General features: G+C 40.5%; 1 protein-coding gene across 9 annotated transcripts in view; it reads right to left on the bottom strand.

Moving 5' to 3' along the window:
• Positions 1 to 1,150: 1,150 nt before the first annotated feature.
• Positions 1,151 to 23,167, bottom strand: part of LOC139396425 (solute carrier family 35 member F5-like) — a 35,484-nt gene continuing 13,467 nt past the window's right edge. For 5 of the 9 annotated variants that reach the window (XM_071143483.1, XM_071143476.1, XM_071143494.1 and 2 more), the window contains exons 7-17: positions 14,167 to 14,357; positions 11,547 to 11,579; positions 9,942 to 10,023; positions 9,649 to 9,736; positions 9,492 to 9,556; positions 9,073 to 9,192; positions 8,662 to 8,821; positions 7,266 to 7,356; positions 6,503 to 6,660; positions 6,083 to 6,183; positions 3,207 to 3,403 (exon numbers count right to left, since the gene is read on the bottom strand). In XM_071143483.1, the coding sequence (XP_070999584.1) occupies positions 6,102 to 6,183; positions 6,503 to 6,660; positions 7,266 to 7,356; positions 8,662 to 8,821; positions 9,073 to 9,192; positions 9,492 to 9,556; positions 9,649 to 9,736; positions 9,942 to 10,023; positions 11,547 to 11,579; positions 14,167 to 14,357 (1,070 nt within the window). In that variant the 3' untranslated portion in view covers positions 3,207 to 3,403; positions 6,083 to 6,101. Of the gene's footprint in view, positions 3,404 to 6,082; positions 6,184 to 6,502; positions 6,661 to 7,265; positions 7,357 to 8,661; positions 8,822 to 9,072; positions 9,193 to 9,491; positions 9,557 to 9,648; positions 9,737 to 9,941; positions 10,024 to 11,546; positions 11,580 to 14,166; positions 14,358 to 23,167 lie in introns of all 9 variants that reach the window. The other 4 variants (XM_071143501.1, XM_071143509.1, XM_071143493.1 and 1 more) reach the window with 3 other exon arrangements.

Here is a 23,167-nt window from a genome sequence, read left to right on the forward strand (position 1 = left end):
CACACACTGTTGCTGGTATTTTGGCCCATTCCTTCATGCAGATCTCCTCTAGAGGAGTGATGTTTTGGGGCTGTTGCTGGGCAACACGGACTTTCAACTCCCTCCAAAGATTTTCTATGGGGTTGAGATCTGGAGATTGGCTAGGCCACTCCAGGACCTTGAAATGCTTCTTACGAAGCCACTCCTTCATTGCCCGGGCGGTGTGTTTGGAATAATTGTCATGCTGAAAGACCTAGCCACATTTCATCTTCAATGCCCTTGCTGATGGGAGGTTTTCACTCAAAATCTCACGATACATGGCCCCATTCATTCTTTCCTTTACACGGATCAGTCGTCCTGGTCCCTTTGCAGAAAAACAGCCCCAAAGCATGATGTTTCCACCCCCATGCTTCACAGTAGGTGTGGTGTTCTTTGGATGCAACTCAGCATTCTTTGTCCTCCAAACACGACGAGTTGAGTTTTTACCAAAAAGTTATATTTTGGTTTCATCTGACCATATGACATTCTCCAAATCTTCTTCTGGATCATCCAAATGCTCTCTAGCAAACTTCAGACGGGCCTGGACATGTACTGGCTTAAGCAGGGGGACACGTCTGGCACTGCAGGTCTACAATTTTGTTTCTGGTGTCCTTTGACAGCTCTTTGGTCTTGGCCATAGTGGAGTTTGGAGTGTGACTGTTTGAGGTTGTGGACAGGTGTCTTTTATACTGATAACAAGTTCAAACAGGTGCCATTAATACAGGTGACGAGTGGAGGACAGAGGAGCCTCTTAAATAAGAAGTTACAGGTCTGTGAGAGCCAGAAATCTTGCTTGTTTGTAGGTGACCAAATACTTATTTTCCACCATAATTTGCAAATAAATTCATTAAAAATCCTACGTGATTTTCTTCCCCTCATTTTGTCTGTCATAAGTTGAAGTGTACCTATGATGAAAATTACAGGCCTCATCTTTTTAAGTGGGAGAACTTGCACAATTGGTGACTGACTAAATACTTTTTTTGCCCCACTGTATGTATAATACTATTTTATAGTAATCCTATAGTACTTTTTCGTAAGGGAAGAATCACAATTTTAAAAAAATCTTACAATCGGATTTGGAAAAATAGCACTGGAGTCATACCTACTAAAAAAACAATATTTGAGACAAGAATGAAAATCTTTAGTTTTAATAGTGCTGCATAACATTGGAAAAAGGACTTACGCAATTTCACCAAAGACTCTTAAAAGAGCCTGTGATGATAGGGTAAACTACGATGATCACACTTAGATAAATCTGTATACATCTTTTTAAAAAGAGACCCATTAATAAAGGACAGGAAATTACCAAAACAAAATCTGATTGGACAGAGGAAAAAGTCATCCTTCCACCAAAGTACCCAAGAAAGAAAAAACAACCTTCTTACGATATACGCACATTTCGTAAGAACCGATGAAAAAAATACATTTTTGAAAACGCGTTATATATATACAATGCACTTATGTATCTGGCACCTCGCCCATCAATAAGAGACTTCAACATGGATGATATGGGGGAAAATCTGATAAATGTTTAGATAGGAAACAAATGATCAACTTTCATAGGATGTATAGTTCCAGAGTGCCTGGGTTTTTCGCAAGTAAAAATAGGCTACAGGAACCACATGTATTAAACATCCAAATACATCTCACAGCTGGTTTCCTTTGTGCAAGAATCATAGCGGATGGTAATAAAAGCTACTGGCTAGGGTAGATTCTTATTTATTTTTTTACATTGTGAAAGTAACAACTGAGTTGGACAAAGGTAAAACCTGCACTTGAGGGGCTGAAGTTTTTTTCACTTTACAGGGCAAGTTATTACTTCCTGCAGTTAGCTCAAGTCATAAAATGTCTTCCACAATGGGTGCTGGGCAAACACTCCATAAAGTTCTGTACACAGGTTGACAGCTGGTGGAATAACATGATAACATGCCCTTTGTCATGGTGTACATCAAGGGTTACAGAAGAGACAGTTCACTTTAACTGATCAAACATGTGTTTAAGTCAAATCAAATCATCAATAGAATAAGGGTGAGTGGGTGATTGATTTGCATTTCATGTGCTGATCAAACAAAATGTGTCTAAAATACAATTGTTGGACATAGAAACTCTATTATAGCATAGAATTGTCAGTTTTCAACAGGTGAAAGATATTTAATCAAATCAGGTCCCCATTCGTGGCTCTGCAACACACCCCGTAGTGTTATGACTAATCTCAGATGCAATAACATTTTCTCTTTAAGACTATGGGAATCTAATTGGATGAAAAATAGTGCTTCTGGAAAATCCATGTACTTGGTCTGTCTTAAATCCTTTTTAGTGTCATAACAGTCAAGACTTTAAAGAACAAAAAACATTGGAGTAAACAATTCTTCGGAGAACATGAAGGCTAGATACTCAGAGGGTCTTTGTAGTAGTCATTTTTCAAAATACAAACTAAAGTAAGAATACATCATTCGAATTTCATGGCGTAGTACAGTATTTACACCTGTTTTGAGATGGTTACTGTTTTCGGTTGGAAAGGCAACAGCATTATAACTTCTGTAGAGCAGCTTAGCTTAGTCGAGGGGTTAATGTCAGTTCCCATTCTAACACATACAAAAGGCTTCATCACAGTTTGCCTTCATGATCCAGCATTACCTGGCTGCCAGGGGCCAGAGATGGAGAGATGTAGAATATGGGGGAGAAATCAAATGCGGTAGTTCATAGGCTGTAGTGCCATCTCCTTATCTGAGACTGCTTGTTCACAGGAACTGCTACTCTGTGTCTCAGAGTGCTGATCAAGGGACAGGTCCTCCCTGTCGATAAATCCTTATTCATTATGATCTAAAAGGCAAAACTAATCCTTTAACTCTGTGACCATTTGTGAATACGCCCAGATCTCTACATCAGATGTGTAAGTCACCTAATAGCCTGATGATCAAATCCATGACCAACTTGTTCCACCCATACTATTTCTACATTAACGATAATTAATTTAGCCTGCTCCCAAACCTACTCCTGTGAACAAGCAGCGACCCTTTCATTGTTAGAAATTGCTGCCGCTGGAATAACAACCTTGCTCTTCTCCTTATGAAACCACTCTGTCCCTTTATTTAAACGTGTACCAATTCAAGTGGCCATAATGAATCATTGATAAAAGGCCGGCAGTACCATCAAGTTTTTCTTTTTACACATCCAACACAGCAAAACACACAATCTCAGTCAACGACGAGTCGCATCAACACTGTACAAAGTAAAAAGAGTTCATCTTGTAGAGATGGAACGTCAACTCCACACTGCAGAGAATAAATCGTTTGAATAAGAGGCACTGGACGTAGTTCAAAGTCTCTGATTGGTTGCTTCAAGATTGTCACTTCAGCATGCCGCTCCGCACTGTATTCACGATCTGGTGAGAGACAGAAAAAGGTGAGCGTACACCTTGTTTTTCTATTGGAGACAGATGTTTGCAGGTCTCACTGACTTATTCTGATATAAAAAGGGAGATCTGAAAGACATCCATTTCATGTGCCTGTTGTTCACACTGTCATATTTTTTATCTTGCCGATATCAGGTCGTTAGATGCCCCAGGGAGGGTCTCAAACGCATTGTGACTAAAGCTGTGTTGCCTATCTACCGGAAGTTAATGCTGTTGCTATGCAACTTCTTGTTAGCTTAGCTTGTTAGCATACAACTTCATTAACAATATCCATTGAGAACACACAACTATACCACTTAGCTAAGCTAAGAATGACGTGAATAATCAAGTCAATAAACGCTGGGTAGTTAGATAGCATATAGTTAATATACTGGTAAGTTCTATATATTAGTAGCCAACTAACGTTAGGACGGTATCTAGCTAACATACCGGTACATAAAAGCAACTGCTGTAATGATATGCTACGTGCTTCGTAAGGCTAGAGAAGTTAACAAATTAACAAACCAATAAGCATACTACATACTCAATTTACGTCACAAATAGAACGGTTAGTGCAGTTAGTATGAGTATTCAAACACAGCTTTAGTCATCATTGTTGCTATGAAAACCACTGACAGGCTCCAGCTGGTTGCGTTGAGAAAAAAAAAACCTTGCTACATAATCATCAGCATAAATCCAGCAGAATACTAGCTGCATGTCTACCTTGGTAAAAGGGGGAGGGTATTTATCAGACAAAGCTCAGAATAAGTACTCAATGGTTAGCTTTAATACAGCATTCACCAACAGCACATCTACGAGACACCATGTCTTCATTTAAAATGTATTGAAAACCCTAAAAAGGGAAAACTAATTACATCTTTTCACATGGTGAAATCCAGATCCCTTGGAGTAGGTGGGCGATGATCTTATCGAAAATATTTACTTGTCCTTCCTGTCCTTCCTCTCTCACTCAATACTGTCTAAACATTGAAGTAGATAAATGCACGACAGATGTTCAAAGACAAAACAAATTACATGATTATAGGAAGTGAGTGAATCCAGTGTTTTCCAGATGATAAAAGGCAAATATCATTGGACAAATAGAGGAGATGTGTCTTATCAAATTAAATGTTAGTCACATGCGCCGAATACAACGGGTGTAGAACTTACAGTGAAATGCTTACTTACGAGCCCCTAACCGACAGTGTAGTTAAAAAAAAATACAGATAAGAACAAGAGATAAAAGTAACAAGTAATTAAAGAACAGCAGTAAAAAAAATAACAATATATACAGGGGAGTGCCGGTACAGAGTCAATGTGCGGAGGCGGACTATTCACTAACCAGACTATTCACATTGCCGGCCCCCCTCCCCTCTCCACACCACTGCCACTCTATTGTCATCTATGCATAGTCACTTTAATTAACTCTACCTACATGTACATACTACTTTAACTAACCGGTCACTGTGGGGACGACGTCATCAATGCACCTATTGAAGCCAATGACAGATGTGGTGTACTCCGCAGGGTAGCCTAGTGGTTAGAGCGTTGGACTAGTTACCGGAAGGTTGCAAGTTCAAATCCCCGAGCTGACAAGGTACAAATCTGTCGTTCTGCCCCTGAACAGGCTGTTAACCCACTGTTCCTAGGCCGTCATTGAAAATAAGAATTTGTTCTTAACTGACTTGCCTAATTAAATAAAGGTAAAAAAAAAAAAATGCCACTGGAGGAATCCTGGAACATATTCCAGTCTGTGCCAGCAAAACTGTCCTGTAGCTTAGCATCTGCTTCATCTGACCACTTTTTTATTGATCTAGTCACTTGTGCTTCATGCTTTCATTTTTGCTTGTAATCAGGAGGACAGAATTATGGTCAGATTTGCCAAATGGAGGGCGAGGGAGAGCTTTGTATGCATCTCTGTGTGTGGAGAATAGGTGGTCCAGCTCTTTTCTCTCTGGTTGCACATTTAACATGTTGATAGAAGTTAGGTAAAACTGATTTAAGTTTCCCTGCATTAATGTCCCCTGCTACTAGGAGCACCACCTCTGGGTGAGCATTTTCTTGTTTGCTTATGGCGGAACACAGCTCATTCAATGCTATCTAAGTGCCAGCCTCGGACTGTGGTGGTATGTAAACAGCTACAAAGAATATAGATGAGAACTCTCTCAGTAGATAATGCGGTCTGCAGCTTATCATGAGAAACTCTACCTCAGGCGAGCAATAGCTCAAGACTTCCTTTCGATATCGTGCACCAGCTGATGTTTACAAAAATACATAGACCAGACGGTGCTGTTCTATCCTGCCGGTACATCGTATAACAAGACAGCTAGCTGTATGTTGATATTGCTGTCATTCAGCCACGACTCCTTAATGCACAAGATGTAACAGTTTTTAATGTCCCGTTGGTAGTTTAATCTTCCCAATAACTTGTCCATTTTATTGTCCAAAGAATGCATGTTTGCGAGCAGAATTGAAGGGAGCCAGGTTTATTATTTATTACTGTGCCTATGTTTGTGTTGCTTCACAGTCCCCACTGTTCCATAAGGTGTTTTTTAAATCTGTTTTTCAAATCAAATTTTACTTCTTGCATCAGTTACTTGATGTGGAATAGAATGTAGGTAACCTCAGATTGTAACAGGACATAGAAAAATTTAATTTGTGTCTCCTTACCCTGTGACTGGCTGGTGGATCACGAGCAGAAGCTTTCGTTGTCATGGGAGACAGTGTGTAAGGGAATAAGGCTTTCACACTGTTCACTGTCCTCTGGCAATCTGAGGGAAGAGGCCATGACCATGATCATAATCACTACCTGAATGGGAACAACTAGCATTCAGATAAGAATTGAGTGCAATCACAATATATCAGATTAGCGCCATAAACGCAAAATAATTTAAATACAATCCCAGCAAGCCTAAAGGCAACCAACACTATCCATTGTCCTGGATTCAACGGGGCACATTTCAATTTGGGCAAATTTAAGTGTGTGTGTGTGCGTGTACACAATTACTGTGAAAGTCAAACCTTACAAAGTATTGGCCAAGTAAACAGTAGGCAACAATACAAAGAGTAGCAAGTGTTTTTCCCCAGTACCTTTGAATCCGATGTTTCGAGCGGCATATGAAGGCAAACACTCTTCGTAGCCCCACCATGACGGGGTCCCAGTTGTTGTAGTGGCATAACAGAGTGGCGATGAAGAAGGAGAGGAAGACGGGAACCGCTCCAGCGAAAAACAGCCAGGAGAAACTCACCTGGGGACCGAAATATAGCAGTAAAGAATGTGATAGCTGCTTATATAGTACACCTATAGATGTACAGCAAGTGCCAGCTGCCTAACAGTGGGTCAAATAATTCCAATACTTGCAATAAAGCTACATGTATAACAATCACCACCATCTCAGAAGGGTGGCTTCTTACAAGATGAGTGCATTGTACTTGAACTTCAGTGTTACTAGCTAGCATGTCATGTATTTATGAAATGAGAGTTGTTGACTTGACATCTCAACAGACTGGATATCCAACAGAAGCATGAGAGTTTTCTAACTATTGGCACACAAAAAAACATGCTATTTTTAAACTTCAAATTATGCTATATCCCATGCAGTCTACTAAGGGAATAGCTTCTAAGGCTTCAAAGTTAGATCCCCACAGGCAGACAGACAATGCTCACTCATAACCTTGCTAGATGATACCCTGTCATAAAATTCATTACGCTAAGTGCAATGTGACAAAGCATCCATCACAAACCAATTCCACTTTATTTGACCTATAAACTAACACACCAACTTTGGTAGAGCAGCCATGCTCAAGGGTGTGATGGCAACAGACATGCAGTAATAATAGTGCCCCCTCTTACCTTCTGCATGCATATGTCTGCTATGATGGACAGTGGGATGGTGAGGCTGAGGGCCAGAGTGCCTATGAGGGAGGAGGTGAGGAAGCAGCCCCTATGGAGAGAACACACAACATTATATTGAACACACAACAAGGTTACAATTGAATCAAATGCAAAAATACTCCTCTTACGCAATAAATAAAAATGTATCACTTGGCATAACTCTGCATATCACACTATAGCCCCGTGGTCACCAACAGGTCGTTCTCCTACTGCGCTGGCCAATCGGATTGCTCAAATCACCGTGCCTACAGCTTCCACGACCAAAATTGGATACCAGCCTACTGAGATTTCATAACTTTCAAAACCATGACCAGAGAAAGACTGTTCATGAATACAGCAAAGTGCTGCTGTTTTTAGGAGTGCGTTCAGGTCTAGGTTTTTATTCAGTCCCATCAACACTTTTTATTCAACATCATTACATAACATGCTTCTCCATACTTCCACTCATGCTGCAGCTGCAATGAATGAAGAGCCAAGTGTATCGATAGGCCTGCGTTTTTTAAATATAATTATCAGCGTGTCATGTCTATTTTAATATTGAGGAATATTTCACAACATGAATTTGTGCATGACGCAGATGCGGTCTGACTTGAGTTTCACCATCAGGTGGAAGACGGTGTCCCCTCTCTCTGGTCAGTCTCACCAGAGGAAAGGAAAGAGAGAGCAGGGACCGTGAGAGGCGGACCCTCTGCTGCTCTCTCCCCCCCCCCCCGCTGAGCCTAATGCCGTGTTCAAAACAACTGGGAACTTCAAAATCTCCGACTTCCAACATTCAAGACAACTGAACTCTGAAAAAAACGAGATCCGACTGGACAAAATAGTTTTGAACGGTCATCCAACTCGGAATTCCAAGTCAGAAACTCTGGCATCTTTCAAGAACTCCGACTTTCCGACCTGAAGATCACTGACGTCATGATTTGACCATGTGTTTTTTTTTTTTTATAGAGTCCAGTCAAATAAAAAAAGCTTACTGCACAAACCTCAATACTACAGAACAGTTTTTATTTTGGTAACGTTACATTATCTATTTTTTTAATATGAGCGGTAGATCTCAGCTTGCTTTTTGACTGTGAAAGTGATCTTGATTGGTGACCACTGCTATAGATAGAGGGACCAATCTTAACCCGAGATATGTGTGGGTAACTTACATTCTGGTGCATATCTCCCATTCACATCAATGCATAATTGACGTGCAAGTCCAAGTTACGCACATATATATCATTTTCCGATTCAAGATACATGTTTCTGCACAGTGTGTTTCTGCAGTGTGAATAGCAGAGTGGACAAGGAGTACATATGCGGTCATTCAATCAATCAAACCAATCAATCCATTCATTCATCAACCGAGACACACCAGAGCCAGAGGAACTCGGAGAGCACAGTGCCGATGAGGCCGTTGATGAGGATGTAGGTCCACACTAGCTTGCTGGGCAGCTCAAAGGCCTCAAAGCCTGTGTAGTGAAGCAAAAGGAAGCCTGGCCATAGGAGGAGCAGGTTGAACAACCCCACAAATCCTAAGAGACACAAATAAGAGAAGATGACAACTTTATTAATACTGATGTGTTGACATTTAGTGCTATTTGCAGGTGAAAATTTTATATATTACATATTACAAACATTTAATTGAATATAATTACTTTATACACAATTCAGGATCATTATATGGAGTTATATCAGTGAAAAGAGCATCTGAAAATCAGCAACAGACCAAGCTGCCACACCTGACTCTAGTAAGATGTTTAAGACCTAACTATGATCTACTTACCAAAGAACATAGGGATATCCAGCTTGTCCTCCCGGTCCACCTTCCTCTTGATCATGACGATGTAGACCGCGTACAGCGCAGCCCCAGCCACCGACCACAGGGAGCCTGAACATGACACGACTTCATCATGTTATGTTATGCTAATTACATCCCCTTTCTCATGGTTACTCTCCAAATGTTTTTTTCTGCAATGCAAGCAAACGTGACATCGTGGCATGGCTTGCACATCTAGAGATGATTTCATGCTTAAATAATACATTGTATTTATATAGCACATTTCTAGGACACAAATCAAGTGCAGTACAAGACATGACAAATACACACAATATGAAGAGGGATAGAAAAGTAACAGGAGGAAGGAAAAAAGACAAACAAAAACAAAAACGGTTTTGAGGAAGGATGTTTATCTCCATTGATACCTGTAGCACCTTTCCCGTCGGGGCTGTCCATGCTGGAAAAACTGACCAGGGCCACTCCTCCCATGCTATGGGGAAAGGGACCAGACAAACAATGTAACTACAGATAGTAGTAAGAAGCCAGAGTAACTACAATTATTCAGCTGATGTCATGGCTTACCACAGAGCCACAGCTAAAAGCTTGGACAGAGTAAAGCGGTCACTGCTGTTACTGGGAAATACGGCCGCCAGGATGAGGGTGAAGAGACCTGGCGAGACAAATACCAGCGAGAATACCAACAACCTGTACAAGGTAACACCGTAATATTTCTTTGCAACAAAGTTTTTACAAGGGAACAATAATGACATTTTTTATTTATTTTAAACATCCATGGTTTTTTTGTTTTTTTCCCCATTGTAAGATCCTACATGTAAAATTAGCTGAGTAAAGTCATATTTAGTGTACGGACTCACCTGAAGTGGAGGACAGAACGTTCACTATGGCAACCGGAGTGTCAGACAGGGCCTCTTGGTAGGAGAGGTTGGCTAGGAACCACTGAGGGAGAGCAGGAGGGGGATACGGGTCAGCATGACACACTTCTAATGTGTACCAAATACGGTAGATTGACGATTACTCATGTGTGTAGTCTTCCCTCAGCTCTGAGTCATTGCTCATGTGGGAAATGAGTGATGATACAAAGATTTGTTTACAAGCGCAAAGTTTGTAAGATAAACGAGTTCAGGATTCTGCATGCATAATGTGTTATTTTACACTAATTTACACTATTCATGAAGGGCAAACCCCAAAGCCATGACTTGTTGGGGGGGGGAGTATTCCACCTCAAAAAGCACAAGAAAGAGGTTAGACACCCGCCATCTCAGATTGTTCTTAAATCGTTTCTGTAGTTAAAAACAGATAAAACTAGCATTACTGTAACATTTTGTTGAAATATAATTTGATCTCTGAGAAATTAAGCAAACTGGTCGCACCCAAATTGGCCACTTTAAATGTTAGGATTCATATAATATTCTATACATTAAAATAACATCCGATTTGGACCTCCAAAAAATTCTAACAATGAGTAAGACATGATGATTCCAAAATAAATGGCAAAAAGCCACCCACGGATCCCCCACCCCAATCCCACCCTAACAACGAGTATATACAGTCGTGGCCAAAAATATTGGCACCCTTGTAATATTTTAAAATAATGCACCATACCATGTCTTCCAGAAAACTATTGAAAAAATATATTGGTATCCACATATCATGTCTTCGGTTTGCAGTTGAACAAAACAAGAATAATTTACAACATCTTAGCTTATTCCACAAAGAAGTCCTAATATGACCTAGACAATATTATTGGCACCGTCTGGAAGTAGTTACAAATAATTTGATTTCAAGCAGGTGATTCTTCTTTACTTTGGAATTAAACGCACCTGGGGTGCCTACAATATAAAAACACACTAATTCAAACAGTTTTAATAGAGAAAACGACTCATTCTCCCTGTTCTGTGTCACTGTGTGTACCGCAATGAGCATGGAAAAAAGGAAAAGAGAATTATCTGAAGAGGTCAGACAATAATATATTTTTAAAGTGTTTTTTAACTAGGCAAGACACTTAGGGACAAATTCTTATTTACAATAACAGCCTACCGGGGAACAGTGGGGCAGAACGACAGATTTTTTTTTACCTTGTTAGCTCTGGGATTCGATCCAGCAACCGTTCAGTTACTTGCCCAATGCTCTAGACAATCTCAAATCTCCAGAAACCTTGATGTTCCTGTTTCCACCGTACATCATGTTACCAATATGTTTAAGGCTCATGCCTCTGTAACCAACCTCCCTGGACATGGTTGCAAGAGGAAACTCGAAGGAAGCGAAGGATTAGTGGAGAAAGCACCTCGATCAACTGCCACACAGATTCAAGACATTCAGACCAAAGTTAAGAGAGTTAACTCGCACCATTCGACGGCAACTGAATGAAAGGGGGTTATATGGTAGGAGACCCAGGAGGACCCCACTGCTGAGAGAGAGACACACATAAGAAATCCCGACTGCAACTTGCCAAAACACACCTGAACATGCCAAAATCCTTCTGGGAGAATGTGCTGGGGACAGATGAGACCAAATTAGAGCATTTTAGTAAAGCACACCATCTCTATGTTTCCAAAAAAAAATAAAAAATATCAAAGAAAACACCTTCCCTACAGTCAAACATGGAGGAGGTTCAGTGATGTTTTGGGGTTGCTTTTCTGCCTCTGGCACTAGGTGCCTTGAACGTGTGCATACAAGGCATTTTGGAGCGCAATGTCAGACCCAGTGTCAGAAAGATGGGTCTTTGTCGAAGGTCACGGGTCTTTCAGCAGACCCCCAAAACACTTTAAAAAGCACCCAGGAATGGTTCAAGACAAAACGCTGGACTGTTCTGAAGTGGCCAATAACTCGTGGAGAGATCTGAAAACAGTAGTTGGGAAAAAGCACCCTGGGAGAAGTGGGCCAAATTGTCAGTACAGAGGTGCAGGAAGTTCATCGATGGCTATAGGAAAAGCTTGATTGCAGTTATTTTAACCAAAGGCTGTGTGACAAAATATTACGTCTAGGGTGTCAATAATTTTGTCAATGCCATTTGTTTATTTTCTGATTTAAATTGATATATTAAGTTCTGAATCAAAAACAAAGGTTCTGCAATTTTCACAGTGAAATAAAGAATTGTGGAGACCAAATACTTTGGTCAATTTTAATTTATTTGTGAAAATTGAAAAAAGTGCAAGGGTACCAATATTTTTGGTCCCAAATGTAGTGTCAGTTCCCTATGTCTGACAAGTAGTATGGAGCTGCGGCTCAGAGGATTATTTTTTCATCCTATGTAATGTATTCCCAGTGAGTTTGGTGATGTTTTTTTCCCCTGTTCAGAGAAATGGCACTGAAGTTGTTAGGTTTATGTCCTATCCTGCATCCTGATGTTAACAGGTCTGACCACTAGGTGGCACTGTTCCGGGTGTTTGTTTTTAAAGAATTGCATTGGATTTGTGCCACAAATGCAAAAAAGTTTGCATTTGAAACAGAGGGTAGGTAAACAAAACCAAAGCATGGATGACATGTCTGGTGAGTATGCAGGCCGAGGAAACCTGAGACATTTTCAGCTTCCAAGAATTGTGTACAGATCTTTGCAACATGTGGCCGTGCATTATCATGCTGAAACATAGGTGATGGCAGCGGATGAATGCGCGACAATGTGCCTCAGGATCTCGTCACGGTATCTCTGTCCATTCAAATTGCCATCGACAAAATACAATGGTTTTCAATGTCCTTAGCTTATACCATACCCCCTCCGCCACCATGGGGCACTCTGTTCACAACATTGACGTCAGCAAACCACTCGCCCACAAGAGGCCATACACGCTGTCTGCCATCTGCCCAATACAGTTGACACCAGGATTCATCTGTGAAGAGCACACTTCTCCAGCGTGTCAGTAGCCATCGAAGGTGACCATTTCCCAACTCAAGTCGGTTATGATGCCGAACTGCAGTCAGGTAAAGACCCTGGTGAGGATAACGAGCACGCATATGAGCTTCCCAGAGACGGTTTATGACAGTTTGTGCAGAAATCCATCAGTTGTGCAAACCCACAGTTTCATCAGCTGTCTGGGTGGCTGGTCTTAGACGATGCCGTATGTGAAGAAGCCAGATGTGGAGGTTCTGGGCTGACGTGGTTACATGTGGTCTGTGGTTGTGAGGCCGGTTGGACATACTGCGAAATGTTCTAAAATGACAGAGATGGCTTACGGTAGAGAAATGAACATTCAATTCTCTGGCAACAGCTCTGGTGGACATTCCTGCAGTCCGCATGTCAATTGCACGCTCCCTCAAAACTTGAGGCATCTGTGGCATTGTGCACATTTTAGAGTGGCCTTTGATTGTTCCCAGCACAAGGTGCATCTCTGTAATGATCATGCTGTTTAATCAGCTTGTTGATATGCCACACCTGTCAGGTGGGTGGATTATCTTGGCAAAGGTGAAATGCTCACTAAAAGGGATGTAAACAAACTTGTGTGCAACATTTGAGAGAAACACATTTTTTGTACATTTAGAAAATGTCTGGGATGTTTTATTTCAGCTCATGAAACATGGGACAAACACTTTACATGTTGCGTTTATATTTTTGTTCATTGTAACTTAATTTCTCAGAGATCCAATTTTATTTCAACAAAATAATGTTGCAGGAATGCTAATCTTTTTTGTTTCTAACTACAGAAAGGATTTCAGAACAATCTGAGATGGTGGGTGTCATGACTTGCTGAAATGACATGGAACGACCCTGGGGGTATTCTTCAGCAAACACACTGCAGCAAAATTAGGAGTACTAGCAGCAATAACTCATCAATGACAATAATAAACTGTGTAGTTAACTCACCTACTACTGACACTTGACAGCAATGTGACAAATTTAACTACTTAGATTAAGTTGACAGACGTAAAAAAAAAAAAAAATGAAAAATAGCCTTTATTGCCTTAGGCAATTGAACCAAATCTCAAATGTATATACTCCAAAGATGTATTTAAGATACTGACTTTTCTTCCTCCAACTTAATACGGAGGTGCCCAGCTAGTATACTAAAGTTTGAGAGTCTACCAAGTTAATAAGTCTACAGACACTAACAAAACAAGTTCCCACACTATAACATTTTTACTCACCACAAAGCAGAAGAAGAAGCTGATCTTGGCCACGTCGGTGACGGTGAGCTTGCCCACTGTGCGGAGCATGGACTCCTGGTCCTTGGCGGCGGGGAAGGACATACGGGACAGCTTGGCTTCCAGGGCCTGTGTAGATGGGAGCTGGCGCACCTCCATGATGTTGCTGAAGCGCACCCGCTGTTTTTTAGAGGCTGAGAGGATAGAGGGGTGCAGAGAGAGCGAGAGAGATCAGTGTTTTAGGCCTTTGTGTCTTTGTATAAGAAGTTAATAAAGTGGTAGCTAGATGGATCACAGCGTGACAAATTAAATGAACGAGACAATGAACCCTTCATCTAACGCATGCTTTTATTCTACTTATGTAAAAAAAAGCAATGAGTATTTAGCACAGACGTTTTCTAAAAAGCATCCGGTGCCGTATACTGGGCTTTTGGCACAAAAATAGCACGGGATTGAATTGGGTAGCTTTGATTGGACACTTGAAAGTGTAGGACCCTGGAAGCAAAAATGTACGTAATCTCCAAAATGTACTATAATCATTCTATAACGATCGACAGAGAAATATGTAATCGTTTCATAATGAGAAACAATCGAGGAAACTAAGCCAGAGGGTCACTCAAAAGGTCAGACCCAGTTCTCGTGAGACAACCTTTTCTTTCAACTCACTCATGGGTCAAACTTGAGGGCCATCACAACTCACAGCTCATCAGAAACACTACACCAAACATCTCGGTTAGATGTAAAATTAAGCAAAGACGACCTCTTAGGCAAAAAAAAAATCCAAAATACTTAAGATTTCTTGATTCGTTTTTTATTTAATTCTGATGAAATGTATACTGGCTATTTTGTTGATATGGCATCTGAAGAGGGACAAACGGTAATATTGCCACATTGTCATATTTTTCTATATTTTCAAGCGAAGGTATTTTAACGGAGTATGCGAGACAGACGTTAGCGTCGCTTAGCCGAGTTTTGCTAGGAGCAAACCGAACCTAATACAGTGCCTTGCGAAAGTATTCGGCCCCCTTGAATTTTGCGACCTTTTGCCACATTTCAGGCTTCAAACATAAAGATATAAAACTGTATTTTTTTGTGAAGAATCAACAACAAGTGGGACACAATCATGAAGTGGAACGACATTTATTGGATATTTCAAACTTTTTTAACAAATCAAAAACTGAAAAATTGGGTGTGCAAAATTATTCAGCCTCTTTACTTTCAGTGCAGCAAACTCTCTCCAGAAGTTCAGTGAGGATCTCTGAATGATCCAATGTTGACGTAAATGACTAATGATGATAAATACAATCCACCTGTGTGTAATCAAGTCTCCGTATAAATGCACCTGCACTGTGATAGTCTCAGAGGTCCGTCAAAAGCGCAGAGAGCATCATGAAGAACAAGGAACACACCAGGCAGGTCCGAGATACTGTTGTGAAGAAGTTTAAAGCCGGATTTGGATACAAAAAGATTTCCAAAGCTTTAAACATCCCAAGGAACACTATGCAAGCGATAATATTGAAATGGAAGGAGTATCAGACCACTGCAAATCTACCAAGACCTGGCCGTCCCTCTAAACTTTCAGCTCATACACGGAGAAGACTGATCAGAGATGCAGCCAAGAGGCCCATGATCACTCTGGATGAACTGCAGAGATCTACAGCTGAGGTGGGAGACTCTGTCCATAGGACAACAATCAGTCGTATATTGCACAAATCTGGCCTTTATGGAAGAGTGGCAAGAAGAAAGCCATTTCTTAAAGATATCCATAAAAAGTGTTGTTTAAAGTTTGCCACAAGCCGCCTGGGAGACACACCAAACATGTGGAAGAAGGTGCTCTGGTCAGATGAAACGAAAATTGAACTTTTTGGCAACAATGCAAAACGTTATGTTTGGCGTAAAAGCAACACAGCTCATCACCATGAACACACCATCCCCACTGTCAAACATGGTGGTGGCAGCATCATGGTTTGGGCCTGCTTTTCTTCAGCAGGGACAGGGAAGATGGTTAAAATTGATGGGAAGATGGATGGAGCCAAATACAGGACTATTCTGGAAGAAAACCTGATGGAGTCTGCAAAAGACCTGAGACTGGGACGGAGATTTGTCTTCCAATAAGACAATGATCCAAAACATAAAGCAAAATCTACAATGGAATGGTTCAAAAATAAACATATCCAGGTGTTAGAATGGCCAAGTCAAAGTCCAGACCTGAATCCAATCGAGAATCTGTGGAAAGAACTGAAAACTGCTGTTCACAAATGCTCTCCATCCAACCTCACTGAGCTCGAGCTGTTTTGCAAGGAGGAATGGGAAAAATTTCAGTCTCTCGATGTGCAAAACTGATAGAGACATACCCCAAAAGCACAGCAAAAGGTGGCGCTACAAAGTATTAACTTAAGGGGGCTGAATAATTTTGCACGCCCAATTTTTCAGTTTTTGATTTGTTAAAAAAGTTTGAAATATCCAATAAATGTCGTTCCACTTCATGCTTTTGTCCCACTTGTTGTTGATTCTTCACAAAAAAATACAGTTTTATATCTTTGTTTGAAGCCTGAAATGTGGCAAAAGGTCGCAAAGTTCAAGGGGGCCGAATACTTTCGCAAGGCACTGTATGTGGGCGCCTTAAAAGGTACATTTCACGGCTGCTCTATTTCACTATGTCTGTCTACATGTCATATGCGTCATAAAAATGTTGAATTTTCTCACTCCACGCATATATGAGCGCTTCTGAATCCCACCAGTAGAAACGGACCAGCTACATTTCCTGGTTGTAAGCAAACCACAAAGAGGACAGCCCCGTGGAGGTGTATCGAATTGATGTGAGACATATCAAATTGTCTGTCGCCAGCACTTTCAGCAAGAGGACTTCGAAACAGACCCGTCATCAAACTTTGAAAAGTGATGCTATTCCATCGATGTTCTTCTTCACTTCAAAGAGGAAGGCATCAGCCAACATTGGCGCAGTATAAAATAAGTCAAGCTGAGGTAACATTAACGTTACCTGGCTAACGAACTACATGTGTTTATCTAAACCAACATCTAGCTAGCTTTCATAATACACTGGCAAGACATTCCAAATAATATGAATGTAATTAGCCAGCTGCTATCTGGTGATGTGACTTGTAACCTTGCAAGTTAACCTTAGGTTACATTAGCTCGCTAGCCAACTGCCGCAGAGGGTAATATGACTAACATTGTGTTCTATTTAGAGTCCGATCCCATCAACACATGCAGTGGCATCAACATCAAGCTCAGTACCAGGAACATCTATCACCTAAAATCGCATGGAAAACAGTACCGGAGCGCCAAGTCTAGGACCAACACTCCTTAACAGCTTCTACCCCCAAGCCATAAGACTGCTGAACAATTAATCAAATGGCCACCGGAATATTTACATTAGATACATTTTTCCATGACTCAATGATGAAGAAATAAATATACTGGAGCTAGGCATAAACATAGTCTGTGTCTTGTCACAGCTGGTGTGTTTACAAATGGGCTACAACTTCTACTGTAGTTGTCTCTGTATTGTGGAGGCATAGTTGATTGAAGGCTTGAAGACTAAATTTGAGAAAAGGCAGTATCAGTAAGGGGGTGGTGTGGGTGACTGACTGGTGGGTTTTGTGTTTGAAGGACAGTATGCATGAGGGGGTAGGTGGATAAAGTACCTTGTTTGAGTGTGAATTGATGGCACCGCCCATGGCGGCAGACCGACGAGGGTGGCATTTTCTGAGCTAGACACACCAACAACACATAAAGCCTCACATAATTCTGCCCCAAAACAACAAAAACTCTCTCTCAACCAATGGCATATGGGCTTTTTAGGTGAGCGCCGATGCCTCCCTGTGATAAGCAGTGCCCACTTTGTCAAAGGCGCAGTTAGGAGAGGTCGCAACGGTGCTCCACCAACATTCCGTCCAAAAAATTATCTAACATAAATCATGTAGCAGATAGGACGTGGTAGACAGAGTATGTGGACTTTTTCTGTAGCCTACAGGCTGGAGATAAAATGTAATGAGATGGACACCTTTAACATCATGCAGGTTTCTCCGATCAAATAGCCTAACCTAAATGGCGCTCAATCAAAAAAGAATGTGCTGTAATGTTAACATATCCTAAAAAGAGGACAGGTCAAAGTAAAATGGACAATCTGTAATGGACAATCACAACTGTTGTCCAGGAGTTTTACCCCATTGTCATGATCAGTTGTCTCAAGTTTTAATCTGTACATTTTTGACAAGCTGAGCATAGCGAAAAATAAAATACTTCTGCATTTCCCACTGTGTAAACACATTGCAAATAGGCTCACGATAACTCCTGATAAAGTTGGGTAGCTGATATTAAGAGCTTAATTAGGCCAATTGATTATTCACAGGAATCAGGACCAATAAAGCCAATACTACAGACAGTCGGCCTAACACATGGATGGGCATTCATAAACTGTAGGCTCGTAAGCATGGACCGATGCCTTTTAGAAGTTTATTTTTGTTCAGTTTGGACCGGCCTCGATTTCCACATCCACTGGTCCGGTCCAGACCAAACATGAACCAATCACAGACGTCTATGTTTGGTTCAAATTTAGTCTGGTCTGGACCAGCCTTGATTTGGGCCAAAAATGTAATTTCAGAACAAAATTTTTTTGCCTGATTTCAACAACCGGAATTTTTTTTATATTTTTTTAACTTCTGGAAAAATATGTATTTTAAACATTTGAAAAAAACTTTTTCACCTTTCATTCTGAACCTAAATCGAACATAACTTCAATGTCATTTTGTTACTGGGACTATTCTAGTTTTGCAGGGGGCCTGCGTTTTTCGGTTTCGCCTTGGGCGGCAGAACAGCAAGGACCAGCCCTGATTGATGGGAACAAAGTAGTAAGATGTTGGCTAATCACTGACTACTGTGTGTCCTACAGACTAATCCTTCTGCTGCTGCTAATGACCTTGACACCAGTTTTAGTAGTACAGAACCCGTAGACCCATTTGATGAAAGCTTTCAACCTAGAATAAGCTCAACCTCATCTGATTTTGAAACAAGCCAGGACAGCCAAAGGTATTTATGAAAGCACAATACCCTCAAACAAAATTGCCATTATAAAATGGGTGGTTCAAGCCCAGCATTATGTTGGTAACCAGTTAAAAAAAGCAATAAGGCACCTCGGGGGCTTGTGATGTATGGCCAATATACCATGGCTAAGGGCTGTGTCGTAGCATTCCGTGTTGCGTCGTGCTTAAGAACAGCCCTTAGCCGTGGTAAATTAGCCATATATCACACCCCCTTGGCCTTATTGCTTAAATATACTAAACGGTCTACAAGACCTCCTCAAACTTTTTACACCTTTGCAATCAGTTCTTTGGCATGGGGGAGAGGGGCTGTTAGTATACTCTCCTAGCCTATTCACACTGTAGGTGATCATACACAACTAGTCAAGTCCCCCTCAAACGTCTCACATCTTTGCTAACAGCCCATTTCAATGCCCCATTATTGACTCTGAGTGTAACCAAACACATACCAGTCTACTGTACCATTTTTTTGTGTACAGATGAACATGATTTAATGTATGGCTACACATCCTCATGATCAGTCTTCATGTTTTATACATCCTCATGATCAGTCTTCAGGTCAAAGCAGTGGGTGGTGAAGAACATCGCCAACGCCTGCTAACCAGCTGCCATTACCCAAAACACAAGAGGTTCAACCAGTTGAAGAACATTCTGGAACCTGCCTGGAACATTCAACCAACACAACATCCATATTCAGTTAGACTGATGTAGTATAATATAGAATGCCTTGTATGCTCACAACTGCATTGCGGTATAGCGATTGCTAGCTGTTGTACATAATATTTTGTGTGTACTGACAAGTGACTAAATGATTCCAGCTGCATCTGAAACCAATAATGTGTTGACTTCAACTTCAGGATCAATTCATTGTGATATTCATATAATGTATTTGGATAAACTAGCTACAATCCTATTGCTAAAACAAATGATGCAGTGAGTTGGTTAATCATGTAAAATAATTTGTTGGCAAGTAAACATGTTTCAATAAAACAGTAGATTAGTCTGTCAATATAGCATATAAGTAGACATGGCTTGTAATCAAGACAGCGTTTATTTGCTCTGGAGACAGATGAGTTTACACAGCAGTATGCAGGAACAGTTATGTGAATGTATGGCATACAGTAGAAGAAAGATACCATTAACGCTTATAACACTAGTTCTAAAAAGGGAATACTTGCATATGGTGTGTTTGGGTGGTGCAGTGAGGTGTTCGGAGTCACTTTGATACAAGGGACGATTGTTGTTATCGGACCTTTCACAACAAGAAGTAAACTTCTTTGTGTCCAAGCGGTATCGTCTGTGAGAGAAAGGCAAAAACCACTATTAGACATTCATAGGCAATCCCTGTGTACTGTTTGTATTCCTACTGTAGCAGCATGGTGTAGAATGAGACATCCCACAGACACACTCTAGCTAGCTAGAACACACAGGCATTGTTACTCCGAGACTAATATGAGTCATGAAGCCAAAGTCATTTCTTTACTCTCTGCCATCATCATCAAAACCCCTCTCCAGTTTTGCTCTTAAATGACAGGCACTGACGCTAACTAGGCTAGTTGGTTAACTAGCTATAACGTTAGACTACAGTACATTTTAGGTATAGCAAACACAGCTAGCTTGGCTTGTAGTGATACTAGCAAGCCCACTTATTGCCGAATCAATCATTAAATTGTACTGTACAACACTGCCACGTGTCAAATGAATGGTTATGTTGCTACCTGGCTACTGACAGCAAAACAACTTACTCGTTTGTTACTTGCCCTCCTGAGTCCTGGTCCAGCTGGTCTAAGCTGCCACCGCTGCTTGCCGGACTCGTAATTATTATTTATCCCTGCTGTGTCAACTTGTCTTCAGTGTATTCCGACTCAAATAAATAGGGTTGCATGTTCCTAAAGAAAAAATAAACATTGTCCAGCTCTTCTTGGAAAGAGGAATCATCAGTAGCTGCCATTAGCTCGGTTTCCTCCAATTGGCGACAGATTTTCATGAAAAAATAATCTGCGTTAAGAAAATATGCGCATTTTACCACCAGTGGTGCGTTTACACCAAACAGACTAGTGGATAAAAATGTGTGCACGATGACGTAGTGCACACAAAATTAACTTTTTATGTACCGAACAAAAATCTAATGTTCAATGTGTTTCCATTACATTTTCAACTCTACCGATAGTTTTTTCACAAAAACTTTTATGGTAAATAAGAATGTTTCTAATCACTTCTACATTAATGTGATTGCTGCCATGATTATGATAATCCTTAATGAATCGTGAATAACAATGAGTGAGAAAGTTAAACGCAGAAATATACTCCCAAGGCTAACCTTTCATCAGTGTGGGTGGGGGGGGTGGGTCTAACTTTCTCACTCATTCACAATTCATTCAGGACTATCCGTAATCATGATAGCATACACATTAATGTAGAAGTGTTTAGAAACATATTCTGTTCGTATTTACAATGAAAGTGACTCAATAAATGATTTTACAATTCATATCTATTGGGTACAAAATAATCTGAAACACAACCACAACAAACAACAAATGCATCCAACAAGTTTGTAGTCCCAAACTTGCTGTAATCATTGCGTGCTAGGAATATGGGACCAAATACTAAACTTTGACCTACTTTAATACACATAAGTGTATTTGTTCCAATACTTTTCGGCCCCTAAAATGGGGTAATATACACAAAATGTGCTGCAATTTCTAAACGGCTCACCCGATATGGATGATGAAAATACCCTCAAATTAAAGCTGACAGTTTGCACTTTAACTTCATAGTCATTGTATCATTTCAACAAAAAATGTATCACTGTTCTAAAACTTTTGGAGCTCACCATAGCTCCAGTGAACCTGTAAACTAGTACATCCCCTGTTTTGAAAAGCCTGCCTTCGAGGGTCGGGAACAGTTCATTGGGCTCCCGTCAGGCTGTATTTAGTCTCTTTACAAAGCCAGGCAAAATGAGTCAACCTAAAAATCCTGTAATGTCCTGGCAGATAGTCCAATGGCTCTATTTATTTAACTAGGCATGTCAGTTAAGAACAAATTCTTATTTACAGTGATGGCCTACACGGCCAAACCCGGAAGCCGCTGAGCCAATTGTGCTCCGCCCTATTGAATTGAATTTATTTTGGGTAACAGACATGCACAACAAAATGTACAATGTGGACCCAGAGGATATCACTTGAAAGCATTAATTAAAACGCTTGTTTCCAAAGTGGTCCTCGATGGTAAAAACAATAACGCATATAATGGAACTCCCAATCACAAACAAGGACAACCATATCTACTCACTGCTAGCATGATCATGCAATTGGAAAAGCACAAAGGCCACAATTATTGCAACAAAACATGACTCCATTCAATTTTAGATCAGATAGCAGGCTTAATCAATCAATGACGTCATTGGTTGAACTCTCCCGGCGCAAAAAAAAAAAAAGTCCAGCTATAGTGCATAATTATGTCTGAAGCACCCTCTCATCACTCATAATTATGTTGAGGCTGGAAAAACATCTCAAATAGTGTCTATTGGTGAAGCTTCCCTTTGACAGTCCCATTCTACAACCCCATTATTTGCCAAGGTCTTTACATGTAAAGATCAACATTAGCCAATAACAATGTGTTCAATGATTATTATGTGCAATGTATTGGCTTCTGTGTGGAAACTCATCTGTATGTCCCGATCTCTTTTTTTATAAAACATTTTTATTTCTTTTTTTAATGTTTGCATGTTCGTATATATAATATTTGTCTTGTTTGTATGTTCACCTGCCCGAGGACTGCAGACAGAAATTAGCTGTTGGCTAAATCTGGTTCAACAAATGTGTACGGAGTGTGTACTTATGTGTACTGAGATTGTTGTACTGTACATTGTCCCTCTTCAAATAATGTTATATAAAAATAATGTTTTTTTCAGAGAAAAATCTAGAGTTTAGAATGTTTGC

This window comes from Oncorhynchus clarkii, chromosome 3, assembly GCF_045791955.1.
Source record: "Oncorhynchus clarkii lewisi isolate Uvic-CL-2024 chromosome 3, UVic_Ocla_1.0, whole genome shotgun sequence".
NCBI lineage: Eukaryota > Metazoa > Chordata > Actinopteri > Salmoniformes > Salmonidae > Oncorhynchus > Oncorhynchus clarkii.